General features: G+C 48.9%; 1 protein-coding gene across 5 annotated transcripts in view; it reads right to left on the reverse strand.

Moving 5' to 3' along the window:
* Window positions 1-17923, reverse strand: part of LOC118385305 (mediator of RNA polymerase II transcription subunit 13-like) — a 100236-nt gene that overhangs the window by 7824 nt on the left and 74489 nt on the right. The window contains exons 5-23 of one of the 5 annotated variants that reach the window (XM_035772342.2): window positions 15098-15243; window positions 14654-14878; window positions 11772-11936; window positions 10816-10972; window positions 10568-10672; window positions 9551-10213; window positions 9252-9453; window positions 9082-9157; window positions 8828-8958; window positions 8570-8642; window positions 8073-8287; window positions 6867-7081; window positions 5745-6673; window positions 5136-5315; window positions 4480-4715; window positions 4070-4295; window positions 2290-2599; window positions 1910-2168; window positions 1428-1616 (exon numbers count right to left, since the gene is read on the reverse strand). In XM_035772342.2, the coding sequence (XP_035628235.1) occupies window positions 1428-1616; window positions 1910-2168; window positions 2290-2599; window positions 4070-4295; window positions 4480-4715; window positions 5136-5315; window positions 5745-6673; window positions 6867-7081; window positions 8073-8287; window positions 8570-8642; window positions 8828-8958; window positions 9082-9157; window positions 9252-9453; window positions 9551-10213; window positions 10568-10672; window positions 10816-10972; window positions 11772-11936; window positions 14654-14878; window positions 15098-15243 (4702 nt within the window). Of the gene's footprint in view, window positions 1-1427; window positions 1617-1909; window positions 2169-2289; window positions 2600-4069; window positions 4296-4479; window positions 4716-5135; window positions 5316-5744; window positions 6674-6866; window positions 7082-8072; window positions 8291-8569; window positions 8661-8827; window positions 8959-9081; window positions 9158-9251; window positions 9454-9550; window positions 10214-10567; window positions 10673-10815; window positions 10973-11771; window positions 11937-14653; window positions 14879-15097; window positions 15244-17923 lie in introns of all 5 variants that reach the window. The other 4 variants (XM_035772340.2, XM_035772339.1, XM_035772343.1 and 1 more) reach the window with 4 other exon arrangements.

Raw genomic sequence — 17923 nt, forward strand, 5'->3', positions numbered from 1 at the left:
GTATAGATAAATGGTTAGGCACTTATGTGTCTAAAGCCTGTGTCTGTTTAAATGGGTGTCCATGTCTCAGCCCCCGGTAATCAGCCCCCGGTAATCACACAGACTTATGGTTGGTCTCACACACAATGCTTAGAAGGGTTTAGGGGTAGCAACACATCTACCACGCTGATCCTCAACACTGGAGCCCCTCAGGGGTGCATGCTCAGTCCCTCCTGTACTCCCTGTTCACCCGTGCCTGCATGGCCAGGCACAACTCCCACACCAGAAATTAAGTTTGCAGACGACACAACAGTGGTAGGCCGACAACGATGAGACAGCCTATAGGGAGGAGGTCAGAGACCTGGCCGGGTGGTGGCAGAATAACAACTTCTCCCTAAACGTAATCAAGACAAAGGAGATGATTGTGGACTACAGGAAAAGGAGGACCGAGCACACCCCCATTCTCATCAACAGGGCTGTACTGGAGCAGGTTGAGAGCTTCAAGTTCCTTGGTGTCCAGATCACCAACAAACTATCATGGTCCAAACACATCAAGACAGTCGTGAAGAGGGCACGACAAAACCTATTCCCCCTCAGGAGACTGAAAAGATTTGGCATGGGTCCTCAGATCTTCAAAAGGTTCTACAGCTGCAACATCGAGAGCATGGTATACCAGCACAGCCTGGTATGATAACTGCTCAGTCTCCCACTGCAAGGAACTACAGAGGGTAGTGCGTGCGGGCCAGTACATCACTAGGGCTAAGCTGCCTGCCATCCAGGACCTCTACACCAGGTGGTGTCAGAGGAAGGCCCTAAAAATTGTTACAGATCCCAGCCACCCCAGTCATAGACTGTTCTCTCTACTACCGCATGACAAGCGGTACCGGAGCGCCAAGTCTCGGACCAAAAGGCTTCTCAACAGTTTTTACCCCCAACCCCTCTTCTACGCTGCTGCTACTCTCTGTTTATTATCTATGCATAGTCACTATAACTATACCTACATGTACATATTACCTCAATTAGTCCGACGAACCGGTGTCCCCGCACATTGGCTACCATGACTATTTGCATTGTGTCCCGCCACTCGCCCACCCCCTCTGTGACATTGCTGCTACTCTCTGTTTATCATCTATGCATATTCACTTTAACTCTACCTACACATACATATATCCTCTATTAGCCCGACTAACCGGTGCCCCCGCACATTGACACTGTACCGGTACCACCTGTATATAGCCTCGCTACTGTTATTTTCAATGTAATTTTACTGTCTTTTTTGTATTTCTTTACTTATCTATTGTTTACCTAATACCTATTTTTTTAACTTAAAAATTGCACTGTTGGCTAAGGGCTTGTAAGTAAGCATTTCACTGTAAGGTCTACCTACACCTGTTGTATTTGGCACATGTGACAAACAAACTTTGATTTGATTTGATTTGAAACCTTACCTCTGGGCTCTTAAGCACAGATTCTAGGGTGGAGGCGGGGCCGAAACCGGTCAGAGACTTGATGTGTGTCTTTGTGGGTAGGAGGCGTCTGCACTGAGAGTAGGCTGAGAAGGCCAGGGAGCGCAGGTGCTGCAGGTACAGAGGGCTCTCACCACTGGCTGGCTGGAGCAGGTACTGACAAGGCACCACCTGGACAACACATAGGGAATGAATGAACACTGGTATGAGAGCAGCTTGACCTGGGGAGATATTCATTACTGTTGGTAGAACATGCCAGAATACGAACATGCCAGAATACGTCTGAAATGGAACCATATTCCGTATATAGTACACTCCATTTGACCAGAGGGCTCTGGTCAAGAGGAGTGCACTATACAGGAATTAGGGTGCTACCCACAGTCTCCGTCTCTTTACAATCTATACAATCATAATATTCAACGATACAGAAGCTATAGAGAGAACAGTAGGGTATATGAACCTACCTGTAACACCAGAGCTGGTCTCATGCTCTCCGGCAATGTCTTTAGCATCTCTGTGTAGCAACGCATCAGCCCTAGTAACCACACACTGCCCGCCTCCACCTCCTCTCCCTCCTCCTCCTCTCCACCTCCTCCGCCATCCCTCGCTCCGCCTGAGCAGAGGAAGGGGTCCACCACATAGATCACGATGGCCGGGGGGTGGGCGTGGCTATCGGCCGAGTCCGCCAGCGTGGGAATGCCGATTCGTTCTCGCTCCGCCAAACTGGTCAATTAGGAGGAGACATGATTAATATCCCACTATCACAATGACATAGAATACTGAATAATAACATAGTAATACAATAGCAATATAGAAGCATATATGCCCTAGCATAGATTTTCACCTCTCAGGGGTCTCTGCTGGCTGGCTGGGTGGTGGTGGTGTGGCATTGGGGTTAGTCTTGGCCTCAGCGGCCCCTCCTTGGGTAATCTCTGCTGGGCCTGGTTGGTCCGAGGCTGCTGCCGTGGGGGTGGGGGTGCTTCCTGAGCTAGGGGCTGCCGCTAGCTCTCCCTCAGCAGGGGCCCCGGGGCCAGAGGGGAGCTGGCTGGAGGAGGGGGCAGGCTGGGCTGAGGAGGGCGTAGTGGCTAAGGGAGGCTGATGCTTGGGGGGTATAAACAGACTACTGTCCAAAGACAGGGCAGACAACTGTGGACCTGGGTGGGGAAAACAGAGGGGAAGTTAGAGATGAAATGCACAGAGTAGTTTGTGTAATACCAATTTAGTAAGACCTGAAATACACTACATGACAAAAAGTATGTGGACACCTGCTTGTCGAACATCTCATAACAAAATCATGGGCATTAAAATGGAGTTGGTCCCCCCTTTGCTGCTATAACAGCCTCCACTATTCTGGGAAGGCTTTGCATTCAGCCACAAGAGCATTAGGTGTTTGATGGAGTGAGGTCAGGGCTCTGTGCAGGCCAGTCAAGTTCTTCCACACTGATCTCGACAAACCATTTCTGAATGAACCTTGCTTTGCACACATGGGCATTGGGGCGGCAGGGGAGCCTAGTGGTTAGAGCGTTGGACTAGCAACCGAAAGGTTGCAAGTTCGAATCCCCGAGCTGACAAGGTACAAATCTGTCGTTCTGCCCCTGAACAGGCAGTTAACCCACTGTTCCTAGGCCGTCATTGAAAATAAGAATTTGTTCTTAACTGACTTGCCTAGTAAAATAAAGGTTACATTTTTAAAAAATTAAAAAATTGTCATGCTGAAACAGGACAGCTCCTTCCCCAAAGTGTTGCCACACAGTTGGAAGCACAGAACTGTCTGGAATGTCACTGTATGCTGTAGAGTTAAGATTTCCCTTCACTGGAACTAAAACAACTGAAAAACAGCCCCAGACCATTATTCCTCCTCCAACCAACTTTACAGTTGGCACTATGCATTGGGGCAGGTGGAGTTCTCCTGGCATCCACCAAACCCAGATTAGTCCGTCAGACTGCCAGATGGTGAAGAGTGATTCATCACCCCAGAGAACACGTTTCCACTGCTCCAGAGTCCAATGGTGGCGAGCTTTACACCACTCCAGCCGACGCTTGGCATTGCGCATGGTGATATTAGGCTTGTATGCGGCTGCTTGGCCATGGAAACACATTTCATGAATCTCCTAACAAACAGTTCTTCTGCTGACGTTGCTTCCACCGGCAGTTTGGAAATCGGTAGTGTTGCAACCGAGGACAGGCGTTTTTTTTACGCGCTACGCGCTTCAACACACGGCGATCCCATTCAGTGAGCTTGTGTGGCCTACCACTTCGCAGCACTTACAGTTGACTGGGGCAGCTCTAGCAGGACAGAAATTTTATGAACTGACTTGATGGAAAGGCATCCTATGACGGTGCCATGTTGAAAGCCACTGAGCTCTTCAGTAAGACCATTCTACTGCCAATGTTTGTCTATGGCGATTGCATGGCTGTGTGCTCAATTGTATACATCTGTCAGCAAAGGTTGTGGCTGAAATAGCCAAATCCACTAATTTGGAGGGGTGTCCACATACATTTGTAGATATAGTGTCTCCACAGAGAGTTAGGTCTATATCACATAAACATCACAAGGGGAGGGTTAATAGGTACAGTAGCATAAACGATAGAATAGAATGCAATCATAAAGCTCAGTTTCTTACCTAGCTGCCTTCTGCAGGCTCGGGCATAGAGTTGAAGTTTTCTGAGGTTGTCGATGTGTTGCTGTCCAGCCCAGGGCCCTGTGAACCACTGATCTATCTGCTCCTCCTCCTGCCTCTCCTTCTCTTTCTCCTTCTCTGTTTCTGTCTCTGTGTCCACTGCCCCCACACGCACCAGGCCATCTCTGGACACCTTGGCCAGGGGTCTGTGTTTCCCCAACCGGCATGTCTGAAAATGGACATAGGCAGGGGTCAAGGGCTATAGATCATATACGCAGTATCTCACCTTGATTGCATACATCTTCACACATTTAAACGTCTATTGGTAATTACTGTATATTCTGAAAGAAACAAGTAAGAATTTCCTGGACAAGAGGGTTTGTGATACAGTAGATGTAGATGACAGGACCTACCTCGTAGACAGCGCTGAGCTCCTGGAAGAAGACCTGTGCCCCAGCCAGTAGGGTGTCAGAGTTGGGGCAGAGCACCAGGAAGGCCACGTCTCTCTGTCCCCCGTACGGTTCCAACAGCAGCTTCTCCCAGAAGGGCAGCGCCAGGGGCGACAGCGCCAGGAAGTTACGGTCGTAGTAGTCGTAGTAGCCCAACAACAGGGTGGGAATAGGCAGAGGCTCTGGCGACTCCTCGGACCCTGGTCAGAAGCAAGATGATGCATGTGAGACATTGTACTGCATTATGGGATGCTTGACTGGACTAGCTAAAGGTCTAATTTTCTAAAATTCTTATTCGATTACATTTCTCATGTCATCCTTTGTACTGGCAATATCAATATAATACAGGGCCTACTCCTACATTGACTTAAGAGCATGATCCAATAAGGGCTGCTAAGAAACATTGCAAACCAAATCAAATATCTTTGCACTGACAATATTGTTAATATAACGTAGGGCCTACTCTGTCAGGTCGACTCCAAAACTCCTAATCTTAAATTCACATCACATGCTGAAATCCAGACGAAAATCAGGCGCAAAGTCATCCACAGTTAATGTGGCTGCTAAAATACACCACAAAGCAAATCACTAGAGACTGAACAGTGTCCCTGGTGGCTTACCGTAGGAGCCCCGTCCAGCCATCTTGTGGAACTGTTGCCATGTGAGCGGTCCTTGTACGTGCTGGATGTTCTCCCAGGTCCGGCCCATCCGTTTCTTCTGGATGGCGTCCTGGAGGTAGGGCTGCAGCGACAGCAGCATACGCACCACGTCCTGGGATGACAGCATACTGATGTCCAGCACTGGGGAGAGACAAGGAGACACACACACACACACACAAATACATACATTACATAAATACACATTGAACGTCACATCACACAACAGTGCGAAACTAACAAAGAGAAACATGGATTTAAACTTTGAGTGAATAGATTGATCTTGCTTGTTTTTCCATTATAAGAAGAAAAAAGGCATTTGTCTCTATAACTCTGTAATCAGTTCACCACACATAGACATCACCACTGGCACCCTCCTACTACTACACTCTTAGAAAAAAGGGTTCCAAAAGGGTTCAGCTGTCCCCATAGGATAACCCTTTTTGGTTCCAGGTAGAACCCTATGGGGACAGCTGAATGAACTCTTTAAGGTTCTAGGTCGCAACGTTTTTTCTAAGAGTGTATCATCCCTTGGTATCCTTTTATCATCCCAGCCAGATCACTCCTCCTTACTATTGGTGTGAGGCCAGGAATGTAGAGTGCTGCTCCTCACAACAGCCGGATCTACTTTCCCTCCGGCGGGGTTATCCACGTACTGCTGTCCCTGTACCAGCGCGTTGTAACACTCCACACACGCATCACTGCCATCCGCCCACTGCTTGTCAGCCATCCAGCTCTGGAGCAGGGCCCCCTGGCGGCCATTGCAGGAGCAGGAAGGAGGGAGGTGCATGGAGGCCAGGGAGGAGATGGGCTGGGAGCACTGCTGCTGGAGGAGCACCATAACAGAGGAAGGGGCAGGGGAGGAGTCCTGGGGGCGCTTGGCTCGGGGGTCTCCCATGGGTGGGTCTCTGCGGCAGAGCGCCAGTCTCCTCTCAGCCGCCTGGCCCACCTCTGAGCCCCTCCCAAAGATGTCCAGCTCGTCCTCCAGGAAGAGGCCCGTGCCGTGGGCCAGCCGGCGGTTGACGATGGCGCTGAAGCCGCACATGCAGCGGTACTGGTCCTCAAGCGTGGAGTCGGGGATGTACACGCCCACGTCGGCGCCCTTCACATTCATGTTGCAGGCGCAGATGCAGCAGCTGTCAAAGTTGCGGTCTTTGAAGACATTGAGGACTGAGTCAGAGAGAAGAAGGGCGGCGTACAGGCTGTGGGCCTCGGGTATTGGGGGGCTGGACGTATGGGGCTCAGCTACTGAGCTCATAGGCAGGCTGGTGGAAGGCGTGGAGGTAGGGGAGCTCAGCTCTGTCCCGGTGCCCTCCTGCTTCACCGAGCCCTGCCCGCTGGCCGTGCCAACGCCTCTGGGGGTGCGGGGGGTACGAGGGGTGGGGACAGAAAAGCGGGGGGTGGCAGGGGAGGGTGAGGGGAGGATGCCACCGGTGGTGCCCACGGACAGGGCGCTGGCACTCAACTGGGCATACTCCTGGTCCCCAACACTGGGGATGTTGCTGGAGGACAAACACACAAAGAGGAATTGGTGATCAGACAGAGCAAAATACTTATCCCCAAACCTTCAAATTATACTGTCCATAAAAACTCTGCCTTAACATTTTATTGATAGCTGTAAAGTTAGTATGGTAACGCTTAATAAATATTTTATGAACATCCATCCACCTTTAATAGAACTGGTACAGTACTTACACATATCCATCTCTGATGAATGGGGTGTGATGAGAGGGCGGCAGGGAGGAGTAGTGCTCCATCTTGGGCAACAGGGCCCAGGAAGGCCGGTAGTAACACTGGTCAGGCAACTTGAGGGGGGGCAGACACTGGCTGGGGAGGGTCCGCAGCGGAGCAAACATGGAGCAGCCCATCTGTGGCTGGACGGAGGGGACACGGTACACAAATGAGAAGTCCTGAAGAGGGGGATGGGGAAGGAGAGCTCATTGCAAATGGGTCCCCACAGAAACAGGTCACAATGAGAGACAATTAGCACTTAATTAACACTGTCATGAGTTCAAACAGGCTGTGTGAGATTTGAGGTGTATTGAGAGGTTCAGGTATTTGGTTCCACATACCAGTAAGTCCCCTAGCAGGCCAGGTCAGCAGGTACAGTATAAACATGCTACAGCAACATTAGACAAGATCAAACCAGGCAGTAAGGTTTACATTAAGACTGGTAGGCTGCATAGTGCCCTGTAGCTACTTTATTTTAAAGGCCCAATGCAGATGTTTTTATATCAATTTAAAATAATCTATGGGTAACCTGTAAGTACCTTTTTTTGCCAATTTTTCCATAAAAATTGGAAAAAATTGTTTTTTAGCAAATAACTTTTTCTCAAACAATAATTTTGATAAGACTGTCTGGGAGTGGTCTAAGGGGTGAGGCAAAACTGAAAATTAGATGTTATTTGGGGAGAGGTTTGGAACTCTCTTTGTTATTGGTTTATTAACTAATTTACCACATGGTGATGTCACCATGGAAAGCTGAAATTCCCGCCCATGCAAACCTGCTGATTAGAAGGTCCTGTGTAGATTATATTTTCAACCAGCAACTATAAGGAAATAACACTGGTAAAAAAAAAAAATCACACTTTAAGCGTTAGTTTCATCACCTGTTGTACAATATGATACAAAAACAGGAAAACTGAATTTGGACTGCACTGGGCCTTTAAGCCTTTTCACCATTCTATCATTAACCATACCACTAACCATATCTACCAATTTGACAACATCAATAGATCACATGGTGTCACTTTTCATGGGACTCATCTCACTATACAAAGTCAAACATATTATTTTTTAACATGGTAAAGTAAAACATAATTGTCTGTAATCTACAGTAGTCTTTCTGAACATACTACAGACTTAATCCTGTCCATTCCCATCGCTTCTGTGATGCCTCACCTTGATGTCCTCAGGTTTGGGACTGGCCATGCCCTCTTCCACCTCCATCCGGTACTCCTGGAGCTGGGTGGAGGACAGGGGGCCCAGGGGGTGGTCGGAGCCCACCGAGGGGGCTGGGGGCTCCTGGCTGGGGGTGTCGCGGTATGTCATGATGGGGGAGAAGGCCGGGTGCTGCTCCAGGGAAGGGGGTGTGGGAAACATGCGCTGGAGGTCTACTGCTGAATGGAGAGAGAGAGAGAGAGAGAGAGAGAGAGAGAGAGAGAGAGAGAGAGAGAGAGAGAGAGAGAGAGAGAGAGAGAGAGAGAGAGAGAGAGAGAGAGAGAGAGAGAGAGAGAGAGATGGACAGCGAGAGATAAGAGAGACATAGAGTGATGATGTGAGAGAAGGAGTAGAAAAAACAGATGATTTTTCCCAGGTCACGCTAAACTCAGCTAAGATAACATGCATAAGATAACAAACAAACTGCGGATCACGTATACATGTAAAGCTGGACTCACTTGAAGGATAGGGCACAGCCACCCTCCCTTCCCTCCGATCTTCACTTCCTGATACCAGGACCCTGGCTGTGTGCTGGTTGGGGCAAGCAGTCTATATATTATTATAAAACACAGATGTAAGTAGCCTTGGATAAAAGTGTTTGCTAAATAATATATATTATGTATTAGTGTGATGTTGACTGTATTACATTTTGTGTAAAGCGGGAATGAAAATGGAACAGATTTTAGACATGCAATAATTCTTAGAATGTTTCTCACCCTAAGTTCCTCCTCATCCTCGTCGAAGATGTTCTCCAGGTCTGAGATGAGGACCACCAGATCAGTCTCCCTGGTTAGAGAAGGGTTTTGGGCTTTGGCCGCCGCATCATCGTCCTGCGGTGAGTCATCATCTAGAAACGCACAAACAAGACCATCAAAGACAACGCTCAGAACACACACTATGATCAATGTGTTGGGGAACATTTTTAATTTAGAATAGAATTTGTATATGGTGTCAACATTCAATTCCTCACCAGCTTTGGGAGCAGAGCTAAAGATGGACATGGCGTCTTTCCCATCAGGCAGTGCACCGTTGCTGATCTCCTCTCCCTGGAAGACAGACACACTTTATTTAATTTCTTCGCCCTTTCTAGCTTGGGTGTCAATCAACAAATGTAACTTTCACTGGTAACAAGAGCCTTACTTTGGGGCCTCTTTTGCTGGGGTCTCTGCCCTGGCCCTTCAGTCTCTTGGAGGTGGGGAAGCTGTACTCGATGTCTCCCTCCTTGAAGTCGTAGGGGTCATCCCCGGGGTCCCCAGGCTGATGCAGGAGACCCAGGGTCTGGATGTGGGCCCTAACACACTCCTCCGAGATCTTGAAGCGCTTCTGTGTCTGCATGAATAGTCTGGAAGGAAATAAGAAAGGAAACTTAGAGTGATCAAGTCTGTGCGTGTGTGTGTCTTTGAATGAGTAATTAATGCACTGATCTCGCTCTCTCTCACCTCTTCAGTGCAACTCCCTCAGTGGCCTGCGTCTCTGTCTTTACTTCCACTCTGTCACTGGGGAGCTCTGGAGGCCTGAACTCAGCCTTATCATCCCTGGGAGTCCTGAAGCCCCTCCACCAGCCTGCCCCAGCCTCCCTCTCCCTGGGCCCCAGAGGGGCTGCATACAGAGCCGTCTCACTGGGTTCCATCCCCCCCATCCCTGACGCCCCATCCGGACAGGGGGCCATGCCCACAGAGGTGTCCAGTACCTCAGGGTCCTGTCCCCCCCGTGGATGGGGGCTGAGTGTGGGGGGTAATGGGGAGACAGGGGAGTGGAGCAGGGACTCTGGAGCTTTTCTGCCGGCGGAAAGGGGCTTGGGGTACTTGCAGCTGGGCATGGGATCCAGGGGAGGGTCCAGGCTGACTAGGCCGAGCTGGGACCCTCCAGATGAGTCTTGTTCCAGGCAGGCCTCCTGGCCCACAGAGAGGCGGTGGTGGAAGGGGGTCATGGTGGCGGCTCTCTTCGGCTGTTTGTCGGCTTTCTCGGGTTTGTCCGTGGCCTTGTGCTTGGGCAGGGAGGGAGGGGGGAGGGCCGGGCCAGAGGAGGGGGTGGGGTTGGCACCAGACAGAGGGTTGGCAGAGGAGGTGTTGGTCTGCTGCTGCTGTTTCTGCTGCTTTAACCTTCAGGAAGAGAAACAGGATCAGATGGCAGACAGAACTAGAGTGGCAGGTGAGGATGCTGTTTTTAAAACTTTCCGTATATTGTACACGTTCAACCCGTATTGTACACGTTCAACATATCTGAATCATATCATATAAAAATACCAACATTCAGAAGACAAATATATATATTTTCACCATGTTCACATTATTTCTACACAATCTATTTCAATCTGCTTCACATAAGTAGCACTAGACTTTCGGTTAAAAGCAGTGAAATGCCTAAAAATGAAGCCCAGATGTCTAGCTGGCTGGTGCCATGCTGCCGTGCTAAACGGCTGGGGCACTACCCCCAGATGCCAACCCCATGCCAACCTGGAGCAGCTGCATGGTGCCCTCTCCTCTGGGTCGGTGAAGTCCCAGGTGGGAACCCCATTTGGCGCCTCCTTCTTTGGCGTCACGCTACTGGGCCCACTGCATCTATGGGCACACAGAGAGGTGTGAGGGCGCCAGTCGTGTCACCGCACATCAACAATAACAACCCCACAGCAGATGACAGAAGATAAATAGTGCTTTGCCTGGATCTGGGCCTCGGTTAGCCAGCAGTCAATCTGGACACTCACTTGTGTTGCAGTTGGTTAAGATAACACTCCTTCCACGCCTGATGCACCACCTGATTGGTCAGTTTCTTCCCAGAATGCTTTGGGCTATTGGTGACCCCCATGGCACTCTCCTGGGCAGGGAGGACGCTGGACACCGTTGTCACAAAGCCACTGTCCGCTGAAATAAACAACAGATGACATTATTCAGTGGAGTTTGCTCCCTTGGGCAAGGCTGTGGGTGGATGTTTTAATAGTGCATAGCAGGAGACACTTTACTAGGACTCTTCAGCCATTGAAAAATTGTAATAAGTCAATCAAGATTTACTCTGCAGCTATAGCGGTGTTTGTTTGTTTGTTTGTATCAGCTGTTTTATCTCCTAATTTGTAAGACTTTCATTAAGCAGACTTAATTGAATGTGGATTAGGATGCTGAGGATTCAGTTTCAGTGGGTTACAAACCAATCTTATTTGTCTGAGGTCTTACATCTTCAGCAAAATATCTGTATGTGCAGCCCAATTCTCAAAGACTTTGTCCGAGATGAGGACTCCATAATACACACAGTAATCAATATAGTAACTTCTTCTGTGCATTATTTCATATGAAGCGTATGGATTGAGTAATGAGGACAATTTTATGGATTGTATTGCATTTAGAGTTGAGTCATGGATTGCAGTATTGAGTTGTTTTGTTGAGTAAATAGCGCTGATTCAGAGATTATGTTATTCGTTCTGGGAACGCAATTATTTAGGGTGAATTTCTGGAGTTTTTGGTGGTGACATGGTGTGTTTGTGTGTGTGTGTGTGTGTGTGCGTGCATGCTTGCGAGTGTGTGAATGGGTGGGTGTTTGAGTATGTGCTCTATGTCTATTTAAGCGTAAATGTGTATGGACATGAGCATGTGTGTACAGTATGTGTGAGCACCTGCGTGTCATGGTGTGTATGTGTGTGTGCGTGTGTCTGTGTGTGTGTTTCAGTACCTGAGCAGGGCTGTTCAGGTGAAGTGGGGGGTGTGAGGGGAATGCTGCAGTGAGATGGGTCTCTACTGCCCCCCTGGGCTCCCGGTGCAGGTGGGGGCTCCTCCACAGGCAGGTCGCCTTGGGCAACCAGCACAAAGGCTGCTGGGTAGATCATCCTCACACCACCTACAAGAAGAAGAAAGAGTTGAGTTTAAATCCCTCCAAACACAAACACCTATACACGTCACATACTTTTCCTGTAGCCTATACACCCAGGGCTGCAGTGCATTAGCTTATCCTTGCATGGCCTACAATTGCTGGCTGGTGCTGGGGCTTAGGGAGGTCTGATTCCAAGCAGTCCTAATCAATGATGAGGGGTCAGGCAGCCAGTCAATGGGTTGATTAGATGGTGCTGTGTGTCTGTCACTCCCTGGAGCTTCCTTGAAGTCTCCTCTCCTTTACTCCCCTGGCTTCTCTTCTCCTTTCATTTTATCTCCTCTCCCCTTTCCTCCTCTCCCCTAGACTTTCCTCCCCTCCTCCCTCTAGTCTTTCCTCCTCTCCTCTCCCCTAGTCTTTCCTCCCCTCTAGTCTTTCCTCCCCTCCTATCCCCTAGTCTTTCCTCCCCTCCTCTAGTCTTTCCCCCTCCTATCCCCTAGTCTTTCCTCCCCTCCCCTCCTCTCCTCTTTCCTCCCCTCCTCTCCTCTAGTCTTTCCTCCCCTCCTCTCCTCTAGTCTTTCCTCCCCTCCTCTCCTCTAGTCTTTCCTCCCCTCCTCTCCTCTAGTCTTTCCTCCCCTCCTCTCCTCTAGTCTTTCCTCCCCTCCTCTCCTCTAGTCTTTCCTCCCCTCCTCTCCTCTATCCCCCCCTAGTCTTTCCTCCCCTCCTCCCCTAGTCTTTCCTCCCCTCCTCCCCCTCCTATCCCTCCCCTCCCCTCCTGTCTTTCCTCCCTCCTCCCTCTAGTCTTTCCTCCTCCTCCTCCTCTAGTCTTTCCTCCCCTCCTCTCCTCTAGTCTTTCCTCCCCTCTCCTCTCCCTCTCCTCTCCTCTAGTCTTTCCTCCCCTCCCCTCTCCTCTAGTCTTTCCTCCCCTCCTCTCCTCTAGTCTTTCCTCCCCTCCTCTCCTCTAGTCTTTCCTCCCCTCCTCTCCTCTAGTCTTTCCTCCCCTCCTATCCCCTAGTCTTTCCTCCTCTCCTATCCCCTAGTCTTTCCTCCCCTCCTCTCCACTAGTCTTTCCTCCCCTCCTTCCCCTAGTCTTTCCCCCTCTTATCCCCTACTCTTTCCTCCCCTCCTATCCCCTAGTCTTTCCTCCCCTCCTCTCCTCTAGTCTTTCCTCCCCTCCTTTCCTCCCCTCCTATCCCCTAGTCTTTCCTCCCCTCCTCTCCCCTAGTCTTTCCTCCTTTCCTATCCACTAGTCTTTCCTCCCCTCCTTCCCCTAGTCTTTCCCCCTCCTATCCCCTAGTCTTTTCTCCCCTCCTCTCCTATAGTCTTTTCTCCCCTCCTCTCCTCTAGTCTTTCCTCCCCTCCTATCCCTCCTAGTCTTTCCTCCCCTCCTTCCCCTATAGTCTTTTCTTTCTCCCCTCCTCTCCTATAGTCTTTTCTCCCCTCCTCTCCTTTCTCCCCTCCTCTCCCCTAGTCTTCCTTTCCGATCCACTAGTCTTTCTCCCCTCCTCTCCTCTAGTCTTTCCTCCTCCTCTTTCCTCCCCCTCTAGTCTTTTCTCCCCCTCCTCTCTAGTCTTTCCTCCCCTCCTCTCCTATAGTCTTTCCTCCCCTCCTCCTCTAGTCTTTTCTCCCCTCCTCTCCTCTCTTTCCTCCCTCCTCTCCTCTAGTCTTTCCTCCCCTCCCTCTCCTCTAGTCTTTTCTCCCCCTTCCTCTCCTCTAGTCTTTCCCTCTCTCCCTCCTTTCCTCCTCCTAGTCTTTCCTCCCCTCCTCTTTCCTCCTAGTCTTTCCTCCCCTCCTCTCCCCTAGTCTTTCCTCCACTCCTCTCCTCTAGTCTTTCCTCCCCTTATATCCCCTAGTCTTTCCACCTCTCCTCCCCCTCCTAGTCTTTCCTCCCCCCTCCACTAGTCTTTCCATCCCTCCTTCCCCTAGTCTTTCCCCCTCCCATCCCCTAGTCTTTCCTCCCCTCCTCTCCTCTTTCCTCCCCTCCTCTCCCCTAGTCTTTCCTCCCCCCTCCACTAGTCTTTCCATCCCTCCTTCCCCTAGTCTTTCCCCCTCCTATCCCCTAGTCTTTCCTCCCCTCCTATCCCCCTAGTCTTTCCCCCTCTTATCCCCTACTCTTTCCTCCCCTCCTCTCCCCTAGTCTTTCCTCCCCTAGTCTTTCCTCCCCTCCTAGTCTTTCCTCCCCTCCTATCCCCTAGTCTTTCCTCCCCCCCTAGTCTTTCCTCCCCTCCTATCCCCTAGTCTTTCCTCCCCTCCTATCCCCTAGTCTTTCCTCCCCTCCTCTCCCCTAGTCTTTCCTCCCCTCCTCTCCCCTAGTCTTTCCTCCCCTCCTCTCCCCTAGTCTTTCCTCCCCTCCTCTCCCCTAGTCTTTCCTCCCCTCCTCTCCCCTAGTCTTTCCTCCCTTCCTATCCCCTAGTCTTTACTCCTTACCTCAATGCACCCTGAGAGACAACACTCGTCCCTTAAGAACCCTGGATCCACCACTTATTAACCACCTCCAGTACTATTTATCCTCATACAGACAATGGCTAATCGAAACTGAGACTAAAATCGCTGTTGTTTCCTGTTGTTCCCTCTTTTGGTCTGATAACGATAGTACATTTCAGTAACACAATAAAAATACTCTTGACCAATAGCCTATTCTCACCTATAGCATATTGTTCATATACAGTGTCTATATAAACACCAAAGTGTGTCCATTCAGTTACAAGCAAAGGTGGCAAGAGTTTTTTGAGTGTCACCGTACTTACCTACGATGACCTCAACGGCCACATGGCTGTGTGGGTCATAAGGTCGGTCTGTGCCCTCCCTCTCGGCGCCCATGCCCCCCGTGCCTGCGCCCCCTTCTCTGTGGCGCTGAAGCACCATGGGGTAGAAGTAGCTCCACTCCTCCATCAGTTTTCTTACAGCTGGGTCACTCATCTTATAGGCTTGGCCAGTCAGGGAGCCCGCCAGACCGTACGGACTCAGGATCACTGCACAGGTAACAGGTGGAAGGATGGCCAGACAGACAGAGAGTCAGATAGATGGACTACAGAGGTACAGTATATCAGAAAGGACCATTGTCATGTTGGATTTCAGAGATTTGACTACACATAGTCATAACAGTGATGCTCAGGCTAAAACAGAGGCAGATAAAGACATCCAGTGGTCGGTGGGCTCCTATGTCTCTCTGTCCTCCCTGAGTATCTCACCTTGTACAGGGGCTGAGGAGATCTGGGCCAGGCGGGTGTGGTCGTCAGTGATGTGGTAGGCAGGCTGGTGCTGGGCGACTTCTACGCTGGTGCACACGTTACTCTCCCCATGCAGGAAGAAGGTGAAGGAGCACGACAGGTGCTCACTGTAGGGACAGAGAACACACAAAGACAACATCAGTCATAGTCCTACAGCAGAGTACCCTGTTTGGAGCTGTCAAGTACAATCAAGTAACATGGCAAAGTTGTTGGCCAGAGATCTTGGCTAGAGATTTCTGGAAATACTTTCCAATAGGTTGCTATTATAGCATGTAGTTACTTGATAACTAGGGTAACTGAAATACACGGAAACTACAAATTAGTCAAATGTGATTTTTACATACAGTAGGTAAGGGAAAAAAACGTATAATTTGTCTTTTAAAAACCTTGGCTTTTCATAAAGGCATATCGGCTTATTGTTCATCTTCCAACCTATAGGTCCTTATTATGGGGATAAATCCTCATTTCCCTATGATTGATTGTAGTAATGTTTATGTATGGCCTCTACTCTTTGCAACACTTCCTGGATTTATCACGGTGGTCTTTCCTTTATCACACATGTGTAATAGCTAACACATTACTGCAATCTACTGTTTATCTGAGGATGGGCTGGACATCCTTAACCACGAGATTGCTCCATTAATGTACTTAAAAAAAAATGTTTTTATCTATAAACCCCATCGCCTGGCTAGCCATATTTATACATCAGCAGTAAATAAACCCAGCATGTAACCTCCATGTGATTACCCTGCTGCCTAGTGCCTATGCAATATCTGTAACCCGAGGAAACTGGCCTATGTTAGAGCCGTGATGGATCATCAATTCAACACACAGTCCAATACCAAAGCCACACATCTGGAATATAATGTTTCGGAATAGAATTAACGACAATATCTCAGGGAGCCAGAAGGTACTGTATCTTGTTACAGTAATGTTATTCACTGTTGATGTGACCTGAAGATGGCGCTGAGCGATTGGGGAGAGAGGCCAGTTTCTCTCCTACATAAACATACCTCACGCTCACCAAGAAAAACATAGCGTCATAACAGCAGGCGGTTCCAGCACTGCTATCCAGACTCACACACACTGTAGCACACACACACACACACACACACACACACACACACACACACACACACACACACACACACACACACACACACACACACACACACACACACACACACACACACACACACACACACCACACTTCCTGATTTTCCCATTGCTGCATCAGGCCAATAAACTCCCACTGGCCTCTGTTCTATAGAACTACACCTCCAATCTCAATCCTTTCAGTCTCTACAGTCCTCCTTCACCCGCTCACTGAACGCCATATGAAGAGCTATTTATAGCTGTGAGGGGCGCCTTTGGGGGACAGTCTGTAGTCAAGAGTTCAGCCAGCCCACCAACACACACACACACACACACACACACACACACACACACACACACACACACACACACACACACACACACACAGAGAGAGAGAGTCGGTTGGGCCAAGCCTTGGCCCTACTGTATGAAAAGCATGCTTTGTTGTCTGATGCTGCCTCCCTATGGTGACCGTGCATCACTGACCAGTGTGAACTCATCCATAAGAGTGGGCAACAGCTCACAGACGTTTGGGATGTAGTCATGTACAGAAGAATGCAGTGTGAGCACAATACTTCCCCTACTTTAGGGAACAGTATAATGTATTATGGGCACAATACTTCCCCTACTGTAGGGAACAGTATAATGTATTATGGGCACAATACTTCCCCTACTTTAGGGAACAGTATAATGTATTATGGGCACAATACTTCCCCTACTGTAGGGAACAGTATAATGTATTATGGGCACAATACTTCCCCTACTTTAGGGAACAGTATAATGTATTATGGGAACAATACTTCCCCTACTGTAGGGAACAGTATAATGTATTATGGGCACAATACTTCCCCTACTGTAGGGAACAGTATAATGTATTATGGGAACAATACTTCCCCTACTGTAGGGAACAGTATAATGTAGTATGGGCACAATACTTCCCCTACTGTAGGATACTTCCCCTACTGTAGGGAACAGTATAATGTAGTATGGGCACAATACTTCCCCTACTGTAGGGAACAGTATAATGTAGTATGGGCACAATACTTCCCCTACTGTAGGGAACAGTATAATGTAGTATGGGAACAATACTTCCCCTACTGTAGGGAACAGTATAATGTAGTATGGGCACAATACTTCCCCTACTGTAGGGAACAGTATAATGCAGTATGGGCACAATACCTTCCGTACTGTAGGGAATGTAGGAATGTAGGAATGAATGAATGACAGTAAGAATGTTTGGTGGATTTGCTAAACTTCTTCTAAATTGTCACCTCTAGTTTTCATATTTCTATTTTCTTAGTGGCCAAATTGAAAATACTTAAGACAAAATAGACAAATGTTTTTATTTTTTAAACACTTTATCAACCAATCATAAATACAATCTACATCTTAGTCATTTAGCACACACTGAGTGCATACATTTTTTGGCTTATTCGTACTGGTTCCTGTGGGAATCAAACCTTTGCATTGCAAGTGCCATGCTTTACCAACTGAGACACACGGGACTCTAAACTATAAACTCTATAACTTTGACAATTGTCCTCTCATACACTTTCTATCACCTCTGGAGTGTCTCCAATTCCACTGCCTCTAAACACCGTTAATACATCTGTGTCAGCAGCTCCCACAACTTCCTCTTCACGTTGGTAATTTTATTTACTCAACAGTCAACCCCCCGGTTTATACTCAAAA

The sequence above is a fragment of the Oncorhynchus keta genome, chromosome 6, assembly GCF_023373465.1.
Source record: "Oncorhynchus keta strain PuntledgeMale-10-30-2019 chromosome 6, Oket_V2, whole genome shotgun sequence".
Lineage (NCBI taxonomy): Eukaryota > Metazoa > Chordata > Actinopteri > Salmoniformes > Salmonidae > Oncorhynchus > Oncorhynchus keta.